Below are 22,287 nucleotides of genomic sequence, written 5' to 3'. Positions count from 1 at the left end.
TACGGTGTGATTTACACTGTCCTTTTGTTTCAGCTCAACTGTGGTTTAAAAAAAAAAAAGACATTGTTCCTCGCTTTCTCAGGCTGTTTGTGCGATATGACGGTGAGAAAGTGAAGTGAGAGTTTTTTTTTTAAAAAAAAGGGAAAAAAAGCGCAAACTTGAACCGCCGCTTATTAAATTTCACAAAGGTGCATTTAGACCAGAAGATGAAGACAATTGCTTCCCCCCACTTCCTCCCTTTGCCATCAACGTTAACATTCACCATGTGGCTTTTTTTTTTCTACCGTACAGTGCGCCTCTCTCTTTGTGTTGTAATGGACAAAAGCAGGTGCAGCAGCTCAGGCACCGAGGGGGGAAGGGGAGGACAGCCAATGGGAGACGCCGCTGCCCAAGTTGGCACTCGGCGGCCACGCTGATTGGTCAAGAGTTAGTTTGTGGGCGGGGCTTCGCTCCTGGCGTATAAAATTCCCGGCACATTTTTCTCGCATAGTCTGAAAGCGCGAGGCAGCCGGTGTTGTTGTGAGGGCCTGAGCCGCGGAGTCATCATCATAGCATCGCAGCGAAAGTCGTGGATGTCATCAGGTTGCTGCTGGGAAAAAAAAAACTGAGCGAAGAAGGTCGCAAGGAGACAGAGGGAAACAAAAGAAGAAAACTACAGGTGTTTTTGTTTCACTGATGCCGCGACGCTGTTAGGCATCATCAGCCCGCTTTTAGCTGAGCCTCCGGTCCCGGGTCCGGTCCTCTCGTTTCTTGACCAATGCTTCTGCATCAGTTCATGAACGGAGCTCTGGAAGTCATGCATCCCACACCGCTGCAGAAAGACACCACTTTTACCAAGATCTTTGTGGGCGGGCTGCCGTACCACACCAACGACGCCTCTCTGAGAAAATACTTCGAGGCTTTCGGAGACATTGACGAGGGGGTGGTGATAACGGACAGACAGACCGGTAAATCCAGAGGATACGGCTTTGTAAGTACAAACAAGTGTGCAGCACGCACACACGCACACACACGCACGCACGCACATACACGCTGACCCCCCCACAGTCATTAGCCTATACTTTGTGCTATTAAACTACAGCAGCACCAGCTCGCTTTATTTCCGCCGTGCAGCCTAGTTCCTGTTGATTGTCTTTTTAAAAGCACGTTGAAAGTGTTTGCTTTCTGCATGACAATCACCCACTCACCCCTCCACTTTATGTGCTCCCCCCCCTTTTATCTACATGCGTGCACGTATATGACTAAGTATAAATGCTGGTTATCTGCTGCTGCATGTATTCATTGAGATACAAGTCAAAAGGAGAGCCCCCCTTCCTCCTCCTCCTCCTCCTCCTTCTCCTCTTCCTCCTCCTCTCTCCCCTCACTGAGGCTTAAACGCACAATTGCACAGCATCTCTGTTTTTTCCCCTGACTGGCTGTTATTTCAGCCTAATGAGGATGAGGGATCACACAAGTTGATGGGTAACTAAGAAGATTATATTTCAACATATGTCTGATGTCCACCAACACCACCCCCCTCTAAACCTCCCAAATGAAGTCCCCCCCCCCCCCCCTCTCTCAATCACCCTTGGCTTGAGCAGCCAAGTCTTATGGCTGTGTGTGTGTGTGTGTGCGAGAGAGAGAGAGACTGCACTCACATCTTGCTTGCTTTATATGGTTATTTTGGAGCAGTGGGGAGGTTGACCTTGCACACTCTGCCCTCCATTGTCACGGACCGGAGCACTTGGCTGTAGCACATGATTTATATCATATCTTGACTGCTGAGAGAGGAAGATCCAAAATCAACAAATGGCCTCTCTTCTCATCTGTGAATTTATATTTAATTTTCTCTTTGATGTTTATTTATTTTTTATTTCTTTTAAGGCAGACGACAGTCACCACAGGCTGTAAACTCTTTTGAAAAAACCCAGCTTGTTTATGATCTGTGAACTGCAGTCTGATCTCAGTGAATGGGACAGACAGGGGAATAAAGTCCATTTGTACATTAATCACAACTTGATCTTTGGCCACTGTGGCTGCAATGACAAATACCCCTCCCAAATCCCCTGTGATGTCTAATTTGAAGCTACACTAATAGATGACTTATCCCGTTCCAAGCAGATAAAGACTTCCATTCTCTCTTTGACACAAAGAACAGAAGCAGGACAAGAAATGCAAATATTTACCAGAACCTTGGAAAGACACATCAGCGCTAATGTTCTGCCGGGCCAAAGAAGGAATGGAAAACTGTCATGTCTGCATGTTTACTTCTAAAGGCTGAGTTGTAAGACAATTGCTCTTGGTGTTTACTCATCATCTCTCTCTCTAACCCAGAGGAAAGCGGTCCTGTGAGTCTAGCTGGTATCAAACGGCTGCGCACACACAGGACTGGTGTTTCAGGTTAAACAGGCTCAGGGCGATGTGGGTGCTGCTGCAACCGGGACAAAACATGGTTGAAAATAATCAGCACTTAATGCTCTTTTTTTCTTTGGCGTGAGGCAACCTGCTAATTCTGTTTCCAAGTGTTTCAGTTGGATAGGTAGCTGGCAGCAGCAGGAGGAGGAGGAGGAGGAGGGAGGGAGGGAGGTGCCCCAAAGCTGAGCTCACCTTTTTTTTTTTTTCCCTTATAAACACACTTCAGAGGTGGATTAGTAAAAAACCCCCCACCCACCCCACAGCAAGGCTCTTCACAGTGTAAACACAGCCTCGCTCCTTCCTGTGTGTTCACAACACAGGCCCTGGAGTGGGCTTTGTTCCGAATCCCTCCACTATGAAGAAACCTACTTTTTTTTTTTTCAACGTCCTCTTAAAACAATGCAAGCCATGGCCTACATTCGCTGCTCGGAGGTGACTGAACCCTCCGAGTTGGCAGAACATGGCAATCAAAACAGAAGGACTTGTCTAATGCCAGGAGGGAGGGAGAAGAGGGAGGGCTAGACTAATACCAATCTCCTTAATATTTTGTCCCTAATTGGATAAGCTCCTTGTTGCTCTTCCCAGATCCATATTTCAGCAGCTCTGCCCGTGGCTGAGTGGCAGACAAGTGGCTGACTACTGCTGCTGTGGGCAGTTTTCAAAGCTTATCATTGTGCTTTGTTTGTACTTCCCTTTCTTCTTCTTCAGAGAAACAGAGTCTTAACAGTGGAAAGTCTGTGGGGGGAATTTTTATGATAAGAACCAACTCGCTGAAGTCTGATTTATGTGTCAAATGTTCTTGTTCACATCCTAAATGGTTAACGTGTACAGAGCTGGGGGGACGCGGCACTGCTTTTGTAATATGAGACGATGTTTTGGGGTTTTTTTTTTTTTTAATGGTCCTGTGTGAGACCTTGTTGTGACTCTGTGCGACTCCGTCTCCCTAGGTGACGATGACGGACCGAGGAGCGGCCGAGAGAGCCTGCAAGGATCCCAACCCCATCATCGACGGCAGGAAGGCCAACGTGAACCTGGCCTACCTGGGCGCCAAGCCTCGCAGCATACAGACAGGTATAGATGATGGTAAATCATTGATTTTTTTTTTTTTTTTAAAGACGTGAAAATCTCGCTGCCTCCATCCTGCTCAACCATCACGTCGCTGTGGGGGGAACGTCTCGGCCTGCTCAAGCGTACAAACAAATGTGCAATAAATCACCTCTTTAAGCTCTGTTCAAACTTCTGCTTTTAACTGTTGTGTCACATTTAGGGATAAAAAAAACACAGTTTGCTATCATTTAATGTGAGTTACATACTGTAGTAGTTTGCCTTTCTCACACTAAGGCAATCCATACAGCAGATTGTATATTTACATATCAAATAGCATTAATTTTCCCTAGTTGCATACTTGTTTATACTGCTGTTTACTGCATTTTTGAAACTGTTGGTGCATTATGGGTAGGTTTGAAACAGACTCTGTCTCTCTCTCTCTCTCTCTGCCCTCTGTGTATTGTTCTCTGGTCCTCCTCTGTAAATGCAAATGCTGTGTGTCTGACAGCCGGCCTCCTATCTTCCAGGCATATCCATCGGAGTGCAGCCCATTCACCCAGCACTCATCCAGAGGCAGTATGGGTAAGTGAGCGGGGGAGTGGGCTCTTCTTGTTGTGTTCTCTAGTGTTACGCTCTGTGGAATCGCCACTAGGCCACTATTTCTTTTGACAAACAGGGCCTCTGGAAAGTACATGTCAGTTTCTATGACCACATGCAATTCCACAAGTGGTCCGTTAGCATATTTGGGTTTTGTAGGGGGCCGGGAGATGATTCACGTATCTGTGATAATAGAAGAGCATTCCAGAGGTGAATGTGTGACTCCCTTGTTACCTTCTGTCGGACGGTCTCTGTACGCGTGTACCTGCCTCGGTCGGCCGTGTTGCTGAGACGGCTTCCCTAGCAGTGGCCGTTGTTGTAGAAACAGCCAGGATGGAGTCGATGTGCTGCGGTCTGCTGAGCAGCTAATGAGCATTTCACAGCGGTAATGATTCCCGTCGCCCCCTGCAGCTCTCACATATCACGCCTGGAGCCATAGTCTCGCAGAACCATTCATATTTTACACACGAAAGCCTCGGATATGTTTGGGAGACTGAAATCCCTGTCACCCTTTTTTTAAATCAGTTTGGAGAACATGTTTTGACACGCACAGCTCTCGGGGATACACACACTGATACAACTGACACATCTTGACTGCATCAGGAAGCACAATATCGAACCTTTTAATTCTTAATTTCTTCCAGTCATATATATTCACCAAACGTTGACGAGATTTAGCTTCATGAATATAAACATTTTCATTTTTGATATCAGTGTGGTTTCAATATTTTTGGGTTGTACATCGTTCAGACGAAACCTTGAGAATTTTAATGGACCTTGAGCAAATTGCAATATGCATTTTCACAGTTTTTCTGGCATTTTCTAAACTATGTGATGCATCGATTAGCCAGGAAATTGTTGCATGAAAGTGGTAAACCACCCAGATCCTCACTTATCTTATGATCAGTCTTGCTGCTTCAATAGAAGACACTCCATAATTGTGTGACATTTGTTTTGTGAAATAATAACACTGAAGGTTAATGTTTAACTTCATTAAAAAAAAAAAGCCTGCAGTAAGTCAACTTGCACATTAATAAATAATGAAAGCATCAGCAGATGCAGCTTAACACAGTCTGACGTGAATGTATTAGGCCAAGCTTCATGGAAATCCCAGGACGGTCCACAGGGACGGGGACAAAATAAGAAACATTCGGTGGTTTTGGAGGTCGCTGAACCCAAAAAGGGAACTGACGAGAAGCGTATGTTAACCATACCCCCTCTGTCGGATCTCACTGAGTCTGAATGACAAGTCAGGGGGGGGGTCCACCGCCGCTAACATGTCCCATCATGTTCCCCAAGACCGAACGAACGAGGACAGCGGAAAGTCCCCTCCCATGTCCACGCTCCTGCCGCCACACTGAGCCATGAATTGTACCAAAAAACCCGAGAGAGTTTGAAATGTTGGGCAGCACAGAGCAGCTTTGAGGCATGTGTCTGACAGGTGCTGGATCGAATTACAGCCTTTTACACCCCCCTTAATCTCCCATGACCACCGCCCTAGAGACCTAGAGAGGCGCACGCAGCACCTGTCCGCCTGCCTCTGAGATTTTTTTCCCTCTGTATGGCGGGTGACAGACGCAGGCCTCCCTAAGATGCCAGGCGTACAAGTGGCTTTTCTTTCAGCCCCCACCCCACCCCCCCCAAAAAAAACCTCTTCACAACATATGGTGTGAGGAGTAGGATTTTAAAACCGCGCTAGCATGTAGCTGTGGTGCGCTGGTATGGACTCACTGCTGTGTGTGTGTGTGTGTGTGTGGCTGTGGTCAGCAGATGCTGAGGACTGTAAGGGCCAGAGGGGGTCACCGAGGCCAGAGACATTGTTTTGATGGGGAGGGGAAGAGTTTGTCGTATAGCTTGCAGATTCATCTCCCCTCATGCGTCTCCTCCTCCGCTCCACACACAGACCTGTTTCCTTCCCACATCAATTCATCCTGTCTTTTTAATTCCCCTTCAGTGTTTCTTACTTAAATTTCTCCTATTACAGTTCTGCCTCAGATGGGGAGAGAGACACTGAAAACTGACACCTCTGTGAGACGAGGAGGGAGGAGGTGGGGGGTTTAAAGAGGAGATTGAAGGAAGGGGGGGGGGTGTTTTGGGACTAATGCTTAATGAGGCAGTGTGCTCCCTAGGAAACGCACCTCTACAGGTGTCAAACAAAACACCTTTTTTTTTCTTTTTCCTCCTCTCGCTTTGAAAGAATATTCACAACCCTCCTTTTTAAACAAAGGAGGAAAATCAAGTCCTCATACAAGTTTTGTGAGGCGTTGTTTGATTCCTCCAGTCGGTCCTGCCCCCGTCTGTTTTCACACGTTGCGTTGCAGTGAGTCATCTGCCGAAGGTCATTCGTGTTATCGCGTAGAAATATTTAGCTGCTCCATGTGGTATCGTTCAGGCTTTTCACATCGGCTCAATAAGTGGCCTTCATTAATGATGGATACCGTCCTGAATTTTCGAATGTTTACCGGCGAGCCGGTGTTCTCTGGTGAGCATGCCTGAGCCTACAGAGTGGCACCGTGTCAAACACACCGACCGACCGACCGGCCGGCCGTCAGCACAAAAGCAGCTGACGTGTGAGCCTCCGGCCGTCATCCACATTCCCCCACCGCCACCACCACTGTCCCACAATCCACTTGGCATCTGGCATCTCTGTGGCCTGAGTGCAGGCGACTGTCCCTAAATCGCCTTTTTTTTTCTTTTTTCTTTTCCATCTCCATCTTCTTCTGTGACACCAAAGATATCATACAGGAAAGCTTCGTGTCTCTTCGACTCGCTTCGGGCTCACAGCATTTACATTATTTTCTATTCCACTTTACAAGTACAAGGTCAGTGGATTTTAAGCCCAGGTTAAAGCAAAATGCCCCATGGCCACAGAGAAGGCCGGCTCATTATACATGATGGCGAGTGAAAGCATATATGCCCCGTGGCATTAATGTATGGTCATCTTTGAAAGCTGTGTGTGAGAGTGAATGCCTCTTTGTGAGCAGCTCAATAGCACTGTGAGGGCAAAGTGTAGATTGTGGGGGTTGCCATCATTTGCCTATGCTTACATGGTTACATGCCGCTGTTGTCTGTTTTTTTTTTTTTTTTATGCATTGGCCACTGAATCGCCACATGTCTCAGACTTGAGCCTCTGTTTTGAAAAGCACTTGTTTTGAAGTTTTAATCACAGATATGACTTTTTGCTTTCATTCCAACAGCGAGATTACAACCTTTTTCTTGCATCTTTGTATTGACACAATAGGACCTTTATGGTATTTGCTGACAATAATCATTGTGCCATGGTTGCTCTCTGCTGCCAGTTGACCAGTGCCCCAGCAGAGGATCAGAAGATGCCCACAGTACAGGACTAGTCCCGAGGAGGGGGTTTGACAGAAAATATCTGCCCACCACCCGCCCCCATCCTCCTCCTCCCTCAGCCAGCCTCTCTCCAAGGTGCCAATAATGGCTTGAGAGTGCAGTGCGGTGTGCTGTGATGGATTGAAGTGCCTTTTTTTATCTTTTTCCCCTCTTGTGTGATATGAACTGAAGAGCTTATGCTGATTGTGGTGTGACTCTTTCCCTATTATGGCATGGTTTGGGGTTTGCAGTGGTAACTGGTGTGTGGGTGGATGGGTGGGTGGGTGGAAGATTGGGGGGAGGAGGAGGAGGAGGGGTCAGGGGACTGGTGCGGGTGTGTTTTTGCGTGTGTGTGTGTTTGAGAGCGTGGTGACATCCCTATCCATGCATGCTTCCTTCCTTTGCTGTGTTGACTTCATGTCTGCTGCCTCTCACTGCTGGTCCTCGTCTTCTGATCTGGACTGAATCTAAAATCAAATAAAAACATTAAATCCAGTTCATAAAAGGAAGATGTTATCGGCACTGAGATGCAGCTGAAGAGCATAAGTCAGAGTGACATTTGTTGTGACAATTGTGTCTTTTTGTTTTGAGGTGTGTGTGTTTCTGTGGATATCCCCGCCCCCCCCACAAAAAAAAAGAAGTGTAGTATCAGGAGTAAAGGCTCTCAAAACACAGCCAGTTACATCACCCTTTATATGTGTAATGATGTAAAGCCCCCCCCCCTCTGTCTTCTTCTAGACAGCATCTCAGGAGAGGTACTTCAGCTCCTGAGTAAAAATAGACTCTTCCCCTTCCTGCATGGATAAAGTATAACACAGACAGAGAGGGAGAGATGGGAGAGTCCCCAGACCCCACAGCTCTAATCAGCTGCATCAGAGAGCCGACCCACGAGGCCTCGCCAGAGCCTGGCACCCAGCCCCCGACCAGCTCCCCCGCCGCCGCCACCGTTACCTCCCCCCCCTAGCAAGCATCATCACCTGTGATAGTCTGTGTGAGATTTACACACCGAGTGAGAACTAGAGGAGACTGCAACTTCTGCACTGCCTTCATGCACTTCCCCTTTGTGTGTGTGTGTGTCTGTGTCTGTGTATGTGTGTGTGTTCGGCGAGTGAAGAGCAGCAGCTGTTAAAACACTCCGCTGATGCCTGAACTTGAAAACCTGCCAGTAACGGCTGACTCTATCATTCACTCTCAACCACCCCTCCTCCTCCCCCTCCTCCCATCCACCTTTAGGAGGCCCTACCTAACAGGTTTTGTAGGTTTTTTACTAACTGACACACAGACTGAGGGTTGAGTCACCTTCCCCTCCTGACCTCCTCCTCTGCCTCTCGTCTATTTAGTCTTTAATAACAGAGGATCTGTGTGAGAACGCTCCAAGTCCAGGACACCTACAGAGAGTTTATATTCCCAACACGCTCACCCTCGGGGAGCAATGTAAACAATAGAAGCCAGGCCTTGGGATTTCTCTACTCTGCATCGCCTCTGTCTAACCGCCGCCCCCCCTTCCTCTCTCTGTTGGGTCTTTGTGTCTGTGTGCAGGTTGGCCCAGCCGTACGTCTACCCACAAGCCTTTGTGCAGCCCAGCCTGGTGCTGCCCACTCAGGTCTCCACCTCCGTCAGCAGCAGCCCTTACCTGGACTACAGCACGGCCTACAGCCAGTACGCCCAGGCCGCCTTTGAGCAGCAGTACCCGTACGCCGCCTCCCCCGCCGGCTTCCTAGGCTACAGCTACGCCACCAGCCCCACGGCCACGGCCGGCCCGGCCCCCGCCGCCACGGCCCCCGCCACCGTCCACCCCGCCCTGCCCTCCGCCGCCGGCCCGGGCCCGGCCTTCCTGCACTACGCCCCACAGCAGCACATCCAGCCAGACCGAATGCAGTGAGCTGGGGAGGAAGCAGGGAAGATAGGGGGGGTGCAGGTGGAGGAGGAGGAGGAGGAGGAGGAGTAAGGAGTTGCAGTCGCTGACCTTTGAGCAGAGGATGATGAACACCCTTTAGGGTGACCCTGCTGTTGTCAACAGGAGCTTTCAGGAAAAAGGGTGGGACAATTGCACTATACGATCAGGATGAGCCATTTGCTCATTGGTTAAGGGGTCAAAGGGGAGGGGGGGGGGGGCTTTGAGAGGACTGTCGATGTTCAGGTTGGGAAGCTAAAAAGCATAAAGTATGTGGTTGCTTCCAAGGGCTTCCAGAAGCTGACACTTCATTTTTTTTATTATTATTATTATTATTATTATTATTGTTGTCATTTTTTATTGTCCTTTATTATTGTATTAATGTCATTGTCATGTTCTGTTTATATGCCATTATTATCAATGTTATCATTTGTTGGCTCAATCAGTGGATGTTATGTGTGTCCATGGTACATATCGATGTTTAGAGAGCTATCTAGGACATGTAACACCTCTTTCCTTCCAACTACATAGTATCTGGGGGAGGGAGGGGGGGAGGGAGTATGAAGGGAGCTGCTGCTTTAGGACAATGGGGGGACGGTCTGAAACGGGGGTGCAAGGGTGATGATTGAGGAAGCACACGGCTTAGCCTCTCGACATATCTGTGGTCCCATCCTGGTGCTATTCACAGTGAGGCGACGCACCGCCTCACGAACAAACCTCCAGCGTTCAACGCCACCCAGGAGGACGACAAGGAGATTTCACCTCAAGGACAAAGCAGAGCGTTTCAGTATGAGACTGCAGGAGCTTCGATGTTTCTGAGAGATGTCAGGACTACACTTTTTTTTTCATTTTTTAAAATTCTTTTTAATTAAAGAGGCCTTAATAAAGAAAGAACTTTTTTGAATCTCTTGATTCTTCAAGCGCTCGCCCCATCACAGAACCAAGTGCAGAAAGCCCTTTTGTAACTGGCCGTTTTTCAGCAGTCAGTCATATTAATCTTGCTTACTTGGGTCTTGATCATTTCAGATGGATGTAGATAATCACATGCAGTATGTGGGCGATGGAGACCAAGAAAGGTAGCCGACACTGAGCTCAAACACCAGTGTATTTCTTTTTCTTTCTTTTTTTTTTCCTTCTTCTCTTCTCACTGAGATTGTCATAAACTGTTGCTCTCAAAAAGGACATTCATGTACAGCATTTTAAAATGTTTTCAGTACATTTACAATATTTATATGTAGGTATTTATAAGAGGTACTAAGTTAAAAAAAAAAAATAGCTTCTTTTTTTGTTACCATGAATATAGTTGTGGCACTGATGTCATTTAACCTGCAGATCCACAGGTGTTGTATTCATTTTGTTTTGTCCTGTCACCATGTCAGTGGGACGCCCGGTGCATGGAACTACACTAGAAGCTCATTTGTAGATCCTTGACTGGTCGCAACAGAAATTCTCTAGGTTTTTTTTTTTTTTTTTTTCGTTTTTTTTCAATAAAGATGTCTTTTACAGTCCCTTCAAAGAAGCCATATCCAAAAAATTAAATAAAAATAAATAATTTGTACTTTAAGGAGCCTCCTGGGTTGTTCTTTGTTTAAATAAAGCACCAAGAGGAGACAACAATCCTGTCGCCTCCTGCAGAATGTAAACCACTTGAGTTATTTGTGTTTACAGTTGTGTGTGTGTGTGTTATTGCAATGTCATTGTGCTCATAGCGACACTGAAATGCAGAGCCTGCTGAGATGATACTGTGAAAAGCCTGCGGGGTGAGAAAGTTCACTTAAAAGTGTGTGTGTGTGTGTGTACGCACTTGTTATCACGGCAGTGTGTGCTGGTAGATCCTGTACTACAGGGGGCCCGGACTTTTATCAATCCACAGCACCACCACCTGCCAGGGTTGCTGGGTGTTCCCTCGGCCAACACACTTGCGTTTGCGCTCTCTGTCTCTCTCTCTGAAAAGCGGTTTGAAGCCCCATTACCCCGAGCAGCAAGTAACCTTTTTTTTTTCACTCTGCCAAACAAGCTCAGCTTGCTCTGTTTCCCAGCAGCGTCTCTACATGTTTGTGCTTACATCAGCTTCTTTTGAAGATGTGTCACTTCTAAACCCCACTTAGGCCCAGACAACAAAACACAGGCAAGGTTGTTAGAACACAAACACATCCATTATCTTTTCTGCTCCTACCCTGGGTGTCATTTATCAACCCAGCCATGATTTACAGCTTGGCCTTCATTTCAGTAGAGGCCTCAGTGGTGCTTTGTTTTGATGGAAATCCTTTCAGACCTTATTTACTCATGACATGCCTCACTTAATCACACAAACATCCTGCCCTGTTACCTGTCGGTTTCCATTCTGATCCCTTATAGCTGTGGAGTTTTTTTTTGCAAACCATGTGTTTATCAAAGGGTTAAATTAAGATCAAGACAGTAGGACAAAACCAGCAGCTCTGTGAGGTTATACATGTATCCATAGCAGGGCTGTAAGCTAAATACTAACATCAACGTGATAACATGAAATGACACTAACACTGACTATGCTATGCTTGTGCTCAGAAGGTTTCATTATAATAATCATTATCACCCTCTGTGGTCCCAACAATTAGCACTACACATAACCGAAGTGGATAGGAATGTCATTAGCTCTGTAGGTATTTAATCATAAACAAATGTGTTAGACAGACTTATATGTCCTTATCAAACTCCACAGCAGTCTATAGCCAATAGTTATTAAGGAATCAGTTTGGACCGCAGCTCCTGAAGAGACAAACGTCAACAGAGTTTGTGTGTCGTCTCAGACAGACAACTTGGCTCAGTAAATTGTGAAGGAGTCACACTAAGCCTTTTTGATGAAGTTTCCCCATGTTTGGAAATCCTGCTTGTATGTGCTATAATTATAGTGTAAAAAGGATCTGAGTCTCTAACCAAAACCCCCCAGATGACGTTTTTTTCCCCCCAGACTTTCCAGCGAGGAGAGAACTGGATGTGATCAATAAAATTGACACTTCCCTTTTCTTAGATCCAGTAAATTTTTGTTTTTTTTAATGGTGTATGAAAAAGTCCCATTGTTTTTCAGTGATGACAGCAGAGCTGGAGCTGTGTTGAGGGATGTCACGTGACTTTATAGCAAACAAGTGAGGAAACTTGATGAAAACCATGCAGTGTCTTCAGAGAGACCGCAGGAGATGACAACATAAAGAACAATTGCAGTTTTTATAGCCGAATCGCGTCACAGATTTTTAAACACACTTTGCGTTCAACTGAATTGATGTCTGTGCCTCTGCTGTGTTTACTGGTTGTTACAGCTCTGGTCCGTCTGTTCCCTTCACTTTGCCATGTTTATCTTTCACTATCTCCCTCTTCACAGTTTGTGATCTCCCTTGCACATTTATTTACTCAACTTTTCTGCTTGTTATGCGCCCCACACCCCCACCCAATATCTCTCCCTTTCTTCCTCACTTCAGTGCCTGTGGTGCTGTTTCTCCTCACATCCCACTGTGTCTTTCTTTCTCCCTCCCTTCTTCCCCATGTGTCTAACATCCCTTCGTTTTCTCTCCATCCTTTTCTCCTTCTTGCTTTTCTCCCTGTGAATCACACCAGAAAGGAGCAAAAACAGAGCCGGGTGTCAGCTTGATGAACGAGGTCATACAGGCCCAGCAGACCCTGTTGTGCTGAGTCATCATAAGGCCCCTCTCGCTCTCGCTCTCTCTCTCTCTCCCTCTCTCGCTCTGTCTCTCCCTCTCTTTCACTTTCACACGTACATACAAAGTAGACTCAGTCAAATCTCACTCCTAGCACACTTCTCACCCTGTTGTACAACTCTGACGTCAAGGGATTCCACAGAAGTGGCATAAAAACAGACTCACCTTATCAGACCTCAGCCTGACTTTTAATTGCAACCAGGCAAAGAAACCTTGCTCAACTGGCACTGACAGCTATAGGATACCTTGAAGTTGGCCTCATTTAGCATCATGTAAAAATGTATTTGACTTGCATCATCAAGTTCGTGATGAGAAACATAATTTAAATGATTAGCTTAATGTATAACAAAAAGAAAAGATTAAGTTACTTCTTATTTTGATTGAGACAAGAGATAATAACAATAATAATGAAAATTGTTTCTATATGCTAACATACAAACACTGTGCTACTAAGCAACATTAGTAAAAGTGATCATTTAAGGCTTAAGTGAAAATGCAACACTACTAAGTAAGGGTGTTGTGGTACAGTTTTGTTTTGACTTGCTGTTTCGCCTGGATGCTCACTGTGTGTGTAATGTTAGCATTTGTGACAGCATGATTAATTGCATCTATACAAAGGAGTAATGCCATTTCATTTATCAACTCAAATGATATATGACATTTGTGAGCACTCGGGGAAGCCCCATTTTGAAGTTAATGCTATATAGAAAATTGCAAATAGTGAGTTTATGTGCTCATTATTTTGTCATGGCCTGTGATCAGGCATTAGTATTATTTCACGCAAATGTTCCCTCATTTGATGAATCCTTTTTTTTATGCCTGACTGGCCCTATCTCTCTATTCTCCTGCATGTGTCTGTTTGGCATGACAGACTCCTGATCCACATGGTCTATCTGGGCCTGGGGAGTGTCAGCGCTGTGGCTTCAGATAGGCCACTGATTCAAGTTATATTTACCCAGGCTCTCAGAGGAAACGACCAGACCCCATGCAGAAACCCATCGCACACTCTCTCCTGTGGCCTTTTTCTGCACCAATATCTATAGAAAACATGGACAGGTCTGAGACAGTCAGTACGTGGTGGCAGGGGGAGTGTAAAAGGATAAATGGGTGTAAATAGGATAGTCAGTGGTAAATGTAAGTTGAAGGGGGGGTCACGAATACCTGTTTAAAAACACTGTTGCATACAAATGTGTTCATATTTGGTGTATTAACGTTGTTTGTGTATTACACTCTCTGAGCTATGGGAAGTAGGACAGACAGGATTAACTGTAAGCAAGGGGAACAGCAGCTCAGAGCAACAGTCATTAATAGTAATAATAGAGTCATTAATACCAAATTTCCATACAGATGGGATATCTGTGAAGAGCGCTGCTCTGGTTGAGGGTAATACAAGCTTTTGTTGCCGCCACACAGTAGGGGAATGGTGCAATAGATGGTATTGCTTTCATTGATGATTTATTGAAGGTTTAAATTTGACCAAAATTACAGTAGAAATGAAATGGAAACATAGGAGTGAAATAAAAATCACCAAATAGCAACGCCTTTTGTTACAACCCTGGACAAAGGGAGAAGAGTAATGAGGAAATATGGATTAAAAGCAGTTCAGATGAGTGTTAAGCTGCCAGTAAGTTCTCGCAAAGCTGAGCAACCTGATCATTCAGAGTAACAAGGAATTCAGCCAGTTCAGCCAGAAAGACTAGCCACGCTGCAGTCTGAAAACAACATATTTGTTTCACCTACATAAACATGTCCCTTTGTCCCTGTTAAATTGTGGTCTAGTCAGTTATTCAGGCTGTTAATGAGAAAAACATGGGCAAGCGGGGAAAATAAAGTTGTCCTAATGGTTTCTAAAGTGAACAGTAGGAACTTTGGTTGGACTCATGGGCTCAAACTAAACACTGACATGTTGTTAAATTCAACACGGTCTGATTTGTTATAACCATTTACTGTTTATTTAAATGGCGACATCATGGCAGCTCCCCAAAAGTGAAGCCAAAACATCTCAAGTGCCCCCTGTGGTAAACGCCACCCCTTCATGTTAGTGCACCCAAGTACACGCCAAATAAATGTCTCCCAAAAGTGGTTGGTGGTGTCAGTGTCAGTTCTTACCACACTGATGTATGTTAAAGCATTTTTATGATAAGAAAAAGACACTGTGACATCATGATTGACAGCTGTGACTGATTTGTTATAGGCATATGAGGGGCAACGCCATTGGTCATCTTATCTAGTGTAAGATGCCAGTGTCTGTGTCCAGGATATTTCTGCTTGTTTATATACATGGTGCTAACATTAGGTAACATTAGCTGTTATCAGTTACTGGTTGAACCAGAAAAAAAGGAGGAGTGGTGGCAAATACTTTGTCTACATTGAATTCAATAAGATACATTCGGTTTCTTATTTATTCAACTTTTCATTTGTAAGTGAATAAATCTATTCTCCAAGAGTCCCTTTAAGAGGTTTTCACACAACGAAGAGATAATATCTGCACTCACTTCTTGCCCACCATTCACTCCCCTACAGCAAAAAAAAAAAACCCTCTAAAGATTAATCAATCAGTAAATATTGATCTGAACGCTGTTGTTCTTCCAGAATTATGGTATGTTTTATTATACTTTGGGGATTTTGTGTTGCGATGAGCTTGGTAACTTTTGTAGGTCAATAAAAATGTTACTGGAAAGTAACTTGGACAGTGTACAACCAGGACTGTGGAGCGTGGGCCTGATTAAAAACTGAGATATTTGTGGATCGCTGGTCTGAGTTCTCATGGCTCTCGCAGAAATAGGAGTTGCTTATCCAAAAACAGGCCTGCATCCTATCCCATACGGCCCTACATGCCAGTCTCACACCTCCGGCTCTTTCTGACACTTCCACTGAGGCTGGTGATAATGAGATGAGCCAGAGGAGATAGTGGCACCAAGAACTGATATATGTGGTTAACTCTATCAGTGATTGGGAGTGAAAGGGGGATTAATGACTTGGCCAGACAGAAAAACGCAGACACAGCGACACGACAGCTGGGACAGGTTCCACTCTGAGAAAGATGAAGTGATAAAGTGTCCGACAACAAACGAACGATGAGGTATCTGTGAATGTGTGGGTTGTGGTTCTCTCCATCTTTCCCTCCAATCGTTTAAGCCTCCACTTCATGTAACATGATCTGAGTTTCTCTCCTGTTGTAATCACCAGCTCAGACATCCCCTAATGCCCCCTCATCATCACCAACAACCCCCATCCCATCCCGGCAGGGCAGAGTTGAGGCGCCACAGACGCCTCCAGGTTCACATCCTCCACTCATGTCCACTTCACACCACACCACACCAGTCTGGCAGTGTCAGCAGCATGCACACACAGAAAATTATTTCACCCCCAAGCTTTTTTTTTTTTTTTTACAGAGAGAGAGACTGCTTGTTCTGTGTCATTCTGCATGTGAGCAACTAATGTAGCATGTGTAACACCCTGCGCGGGGTGAGACGGAGCGGTGGGTAGAGTGTGAGTATACAAGAGAGGCGGTGAGAGGTTAAACCCTTGTTTATTATATAGAGAAGAGAAGCCATGACCGGCTCTAAACATCACAACAGACCGTGCCTTGATCTTTAGCCAACATGTTGTTGACGCATTTGTGTGTGCATGTGTGTCGTATGTTCATATGTTCAGCCCAGAAGTGTGTCTGTGTGTATGTGTGTGTGTGTGTCTCTTTATGTGTGCCACATTTCCTTATCTCTGGCCACCATGCTTCGACTAACGAGCAGTGCCTCCACCTCCACCTCACAGCCAACCCCTGTTGGGGGGCAGAAAAGAGAAGGAGGGGGGAGGGCGAGTGAGGTTAACTATGACAGGATCAGCAAAGAGAAATAGAGAGAGAGAGGGAGAGAAAGAGAGAGAGAGAGGGAGAGGGAGAGAAAGAGGCCCAGCGGCTGACAACTACTGACAGCTGAGCTTCCTCTCTCAGTGGGGCTTTCACAACCACAAATTGACACAATCTCTCACACAACCTCTCTCAGACACACACAAATACACACACACACACACACACACACACACACACACACACACACACACACACACACACACAGATCAATCCACTTCATCTGTACGCATAGCAACTGAGTGGTCATGCACAAATTACACCCATTTTCTATCTCATGCTAAGTTTGACATTGACTCTGTCAGACTGCGCTGTGCAATTGTCTGTGTCGAAGAGAGAGAGGCTCTTATGTAACAAGTGCTGACGTTCAGAGTGCGAGTCTGTATAATGTGTGTGATGTTATTCAGGTTTTTCTTTTGCCTTTGGAGCACAATCACAGCTCAGACAAGCCACAATGAAATCACTAGTCTGTACGTGTGCACTGCATGTGTGTGTTTCCACAACTGTCTCAGTGTGACGACACACACACACACATACACACAGCACACCACAAGCAACGGTGAGCAACAGGTGTAAAAGAGGATGTCAGATACACACAGTTGAACCGTTTTTCCTACGCCTGAACTCTGAACTTTCGCTGTCACCGCTGGCGTACGAGGACAGCTGTGAAAATGACCTCTTGTTTGGCTCTCGGAGCAACAGCTACTGACCTGCTTCTGCATCTCCTCTTGACACACATACTATATCTATCTGTGGTCTGTGTTAAAGAGCACATGACCTGTGTATCACCTAGATAGTTATTTAGTGAAAGGTAGGGGCTGGAAAGCAGCTGCTGGTGTCACACACACACACACAACAGCAGAAAACAGGCCATCGCTGATAACTGCGCTTCAGATGGACAGCAACAGTCTGTAGGACATGGGGGTAAATCACATTAGTCACTTACATTGATGATGCAGCTGTTTGGATTTTTGTTTATTCTCCAGAGGGGAGGGGCGTGAGTGAAGAGGTCACCTGTATGTTGCTCATGTTAGATAGTTTCACTTTAGTGCAGCCAGGAGACACAACTTCAAGTAAAGCAGCAAAGTTATTTAATTTAAATGCAATTGCAGCATTAGTAATCTGGAATCATATCTGTAAGATAAATATGAAGGTACAGTCGGCAGCTGGTTGCCCTGTCCGAGCACAAAGACCAGAGACATGGGGGAAACAGGTCACCTGGCTCTGTCTCACTTATTTACATGTGATACCTACTCTTTTTTTTAAAAGTTATATAGTAAATTAGTGTGGTTAAAATCTGGTTTTATGTTGCCACCACTCAAATTTGTTTCAACTTGTGTTTTGTGTATTCACCACAAACTTTGACCTTTGACCACCGAACTCTGCTTGGTTAAAAAATTTGTTGCAAAATTCAAATAACCTCTTTCATAGTGTTGCAGGGATATTGTTTACAAAGTCAAAATTGATTTGAGATGATGACTGGTGACCTCCACAGTCATCATTTACATAACATAGTTTGTGCAATACTTGTCGATCTATCGATCGATCGATCGATCGATCGATCGATCTATCTATCTATCTATCTATCTATCTATCTATCTATCTATCTATCTATCTATCTATCTATCTATCTATCTATCTATCTATCTATCTATCTATCTATCTATCTATCTATCTATCTATCTATCTATCTATCTATCTAGCTTGTTGCACTTTTTGCTACTGATATATAGTAAGTACATTAGACACTAGGTTGAGGTAACCTATCTGCTAGCTGCAATTTGATTTTTGGAAGACATGAGAGTGGAATCACAATCATCCAACTTTGTATAACGAATAACTTCTTTCAGACAGATCCAAGTTTAGAGTATCATAGAGCATAGTGACAGTACAGCACGCAAATAACATTCAAGTAGTTAGACTGAGTGAGAGCCAAACAGGGGCATCTTTTGGACAGAGGATGGATGCTGTGTTTATATTATATTCAAACATATAATCCATCCTCTGAGATTTTTTTGGCCATGAATTAATCTCCATCTCTAATCTTGAGAGGCAGGAACCCCCCTCCAACTTCACTTCACTCATTTCTTTTTGGAGGTTTCCTCAAACTTCTCCTATTTTAGTATGTTCCAACCAAACATGATTTGGCCCCACGTGGAAAAAAACTCCACTAAGCTCCTTGTCCTCTGTCTCTCATAAAACAACGTAGTCCTGTGTGTATGTGTGTGTGTGTGTGTGTGTTTCCATGCGCCAACAGTTATGTTCCTGATCCTGGAGGGAGTAATAAGCTCTCAGTGCAGAAAGGAGGATAGTCCACCCGGATTCACCAGCAGCTCTTTATAAGGACAAGGGGAAAAAGGCCCTGCTGCCTCTATATTTAGATGGACTTTATTGGGCCTCTTGTCTTCGTTTTTTCTCCCTTTCCCCTCCTCCTGTGCTGCTGCTGTTAGAAATCTCTCACCAAAGCCATGTGGGCGGTCAGCCCTCCTCTCCATCGCAGCGAGGGAGAGTGAGCCTGATAATGATCTGGGTGATAATAACAGAGCAGAGAAAACGAACGAGAGTTGGAAAGAGGACGGAGGAAGGATGACAGCGAAGTGGTGGGTGGGTGAGAGAAGTGTTTTTTCATTGTGTCTCCTTTGCTCCTCAATGACTATTATCCACAGTGTCGGTGATGTCCTCTCTCTCTTCCCCACCATCCTCTGTCTCAGAGGAAGTCCTGAAAGGGACATGTTATCCATCTAGCCACACGGGGAGGAGACTAGCGGCCCTGTGATGTCTCAGAACCGCCGGCTGGGTCTCGTCCAGTACCTCCTGCTCCAGTTTACCCACTATATGTTGACGCTGAGGTGACAAACATTGTTACCATGTGGAAATCTGTGCATATGTCCATACATAGTCCTCTCGTGGGTCTCCTCTACATACCTCTGGTATCTGGCCTTATCTCCAAAGTGAGGCATATTTCTCAATAGCTTTGACCTCTGCTGTCCTGCAGCGTTCCTGCCAATGACAAACAGCGCTCTAGCATGGCACCCTCTTATCCACCTATCTATGTGTCTCTTATCTTAGTTATTGCCTGGTGATTCTAACAAAGCGTAGTCAAACACTAATGGCATTGTGTCAGCACTTAGCAGATTTTGCCACTGAGGCAGAGGTGAAAAAGAGAAAAAGGCTCTGGTACATATTAGCTTCAGATGGGGGATGGGTGGTAAATAAAGACTCATAAAACCTTAAGCAAACATGGGCTTTTGAATATTAATGGCACATTAAAGTGACTTGTCTTGTTCTGGGTGTAACAGTTGTCAGACCTCCACTCATCTTCAGTCTGACTTCATTCTGTTTTCACCAGATGTTATCAGTTGTCAGTGTCTCATTTCCTTCAAATATCATGAACATAATCACTTTCATTCTCATCCACTATATTGAGACCAACATTTAGTGGCTCTGGACAGTCCTGTGTGGATTTGAGCTAATATCAGTATGCTAACATATCCACAGTGGCCAATGCTATCATGCTGAATAGTTATAGCATGTGTCATTTTCATTGTTTTCATCACAGGAAGTAGGCTAAACAAATAGAACTACTAAGTGAGAAGGGGTAAGACTAAATACGCTAATGCTTCTTCCTTTTCAGACATGCAAAGTTGTATAGACTAAAGTGCTTTAAATGTGTTAAATATTACTCACATGTTTGAAATAAAGTCTTCATTCATTCATTCATTCATTCATTCATTTTGAGCATATTAGTTTAGTGTTTTGACATCCTACAGTATATTTTTCTGATTAGTACTGAGCACAAAGTACAAGAGAGGCTGAAGGGAAAGTGAGTCATTTCATTTTCATTTTCATTTTTCAAAAACAAATTCTTAGTGGTACAAGACAAAACGTCAGGTGATCACATGACTTGTGGTCTGGGAACCTTGAATGTTTGTACAAAATGTTATCTGAATCCATCTTATTTCTCATGAAACCAGAGATCCAGTGGTGGAGTAATCATCCAGAATCTACACATAAATTAAAAAAAAAAAAAAAAAAAAAAACTAAATGAAATATTATCATATAAATCTACTCCAAGTGTGGCATAGGCCTAATTATATTGGTTCTGCCTTTAGGCTGAATCTTTTCTTTGTAGCGAAGTGTTGGATAATTTTGTTTTTCTGCACAAAAACCTGTTGAGAAGAAAAACATCTCCTGCTAACAGACACTGCTTTCTGTCAGGGGTGACTCACAAGCTAGATATGTGGGAAGCCACTGGTTTAATTTCAAACAGTGTCGTGTATTATTCTTATCATATGATCTTAATCCGAAAAGCAACTCCTAACTACAGCTGTCAGATAAATGTGGCGGAGGGAGAGGTACATTTTCTGATATAATGTGGTAAAAAATTCACAAAGGTCAACTTCATGGACACATCATAGGAAAATGTCAGTTTCATCGAAATTAATTAGGGTTCATCCTCTAGGCACCATGAATACTTGGCCCAGTTTCTATAGCAACCTATCCAATAGTTGTTGGGATGTTTGACTAGAAGCCAGTATTGCCGCCCTTCTCATTATACGTTGGTGTCATTATCTGGAGAACATGAATGTCTCTGCAGCCAAGGTAAAGCTAATCCATCCATATGCATGTTTATTTCAGTCTGCAGTGGCCACTAGCATGGCTAATGCCTTTACAATGTAAAGACAATCCTGTGTCTGTCTGGGTCTCTAATACACTAAGCAAATGGCTTGTCTGTGACCGCACTTATACCCTGTACAAATAACTTGCATTCGTGACAGACTGGGAAGGAGACCCAAGATGAGGGAAGCACAAGCCAGCAAGGTGAAGAGTGCAGCTGAGTGAGCCAAAAACATTTGATTTGCATTTGAGCTGCCAAATCCAGGAGTCACACAAGAAAGGCATCAACTGCCATGCAAATGAGAGGCAAATGAGATTCAAAACAGGACCGGGGCAAAAAAGGAGTGGCCAAAAAGGTGTGTTGTATGTATGCAGCCTAGGCTCCTACTTGGGACTATCTCAACATTCATCCTTACAGTCGACTGTGCTCTGACTTCAGGCTAAAAGGTCTGTCAAAGTTTTACCACCACAACAGCAACAGCAGCCGCCGGGGAAGGACAAACCATGACATCAGAATAGTGGAAGCAGCACCGAAGACAATAGTTCTCTGTGCAGGAGAAGAGCCGAGGCGTAGCCTGGCTGGACAGAGGCTCTTGTCAGTGGACCAGCCGGCCTCAGCAGCTGTCTCAACCTCTGTCTGTATCTCTGTCACATACACTATTTCAATTCAGCATGAAAGCTGACATAGCATTAGGACAAAGGATCAACAGATTTATGTAAAATCCCTTTACCCCTATGTGTGTCTCCCCTCCACCCCGTGTGTGTGTGTGCGTGTATGTGTGTGTGTGTATGTGTGTGTGTCAGCCTCTCTCTGTCCTCGCTCAGTTCAAGCTCAGGAACGCAGG

General features: G+C 44.8%; 1 protein-coding gene across 2 annotated transcripts; it reads left to right on the top strand.

Annotated features, from left to right (window-relative positions):
• Window positions 1-513: 513 nt before the first annotated feature.
• LOC310985696 (RNA-binding protein 38-like) lies at window positions 514-10,677 on the top strand. 2 transcript variants are annotated; one of them, XM_083971317.1, is made up of 4 exons: window positions 514-970; window positions 3,342-3,465; window positions 3,969-4,023; window positions 8,914-10,677. In XM_083971317.1, the coding sequence occupies exons 1-4, from the start codon at window positions 758-760 to the stop codon at window positions 9,254-9,256; spliced, it is 735 nt and encodes a 244-aa protein (XP_083827443.1). In that variant the 5' UTR covers window positions 514-757; the 3' UTR covers window positions 9,257-10,677. The 2 variants fall into 2 exon arrangements, with proteins under 2 accessions (XP_083827443.1, XP_083827442.1); XM_083971316.1 differs by having other exon boundaries at window positions 3,342-3,477.
• The last annotated feature ends 11,610 nt before the right edge of the window (window positions 10,678-22,287 follow it).

The sequence above is a fragment of the Trachurus trachurus genome, assembly GCF_905171665.1.
Source record: "Trachurus trachurus genome assembly, chromosome: 5".
NCBI classification, from domain to species: domain Eukaryota; kingdom Metazoa; phylum Chordata; class Actinopteri; order Carangiformes; family Carangidae; genus Trachurus; species Trachurus trachurus.
Note: the sequence above shows the minus strand (reverse complement) of the source record. Positions and strands in the feature narration are given on the sequence as shown.

Excerpts from the sequence above, each read along its gene's own strand:
- LOC310985696 (XM_083971316.1), top strand. The coding sequence starts at position 758 with ATGCTTCTGCATCAGTTCATGAACGGAGCTCTGGAAGTCATGCATCCC. Across the intron at positions 971-3,341 it reads AATCCAGAGGATACGGCTTT|GTGACGATGACGGACCGAGG; the intron begins GTAAGTACAAAC and ends CCGTCTCCCTAG. Across the intron at positions 3,478-3,968 it reads ACAGACAGGTATAGATGATG|GCATATCCATCGGAGTGCAG; the intron begins GTAAATCATTGA and ends CCTATCTTCCAG.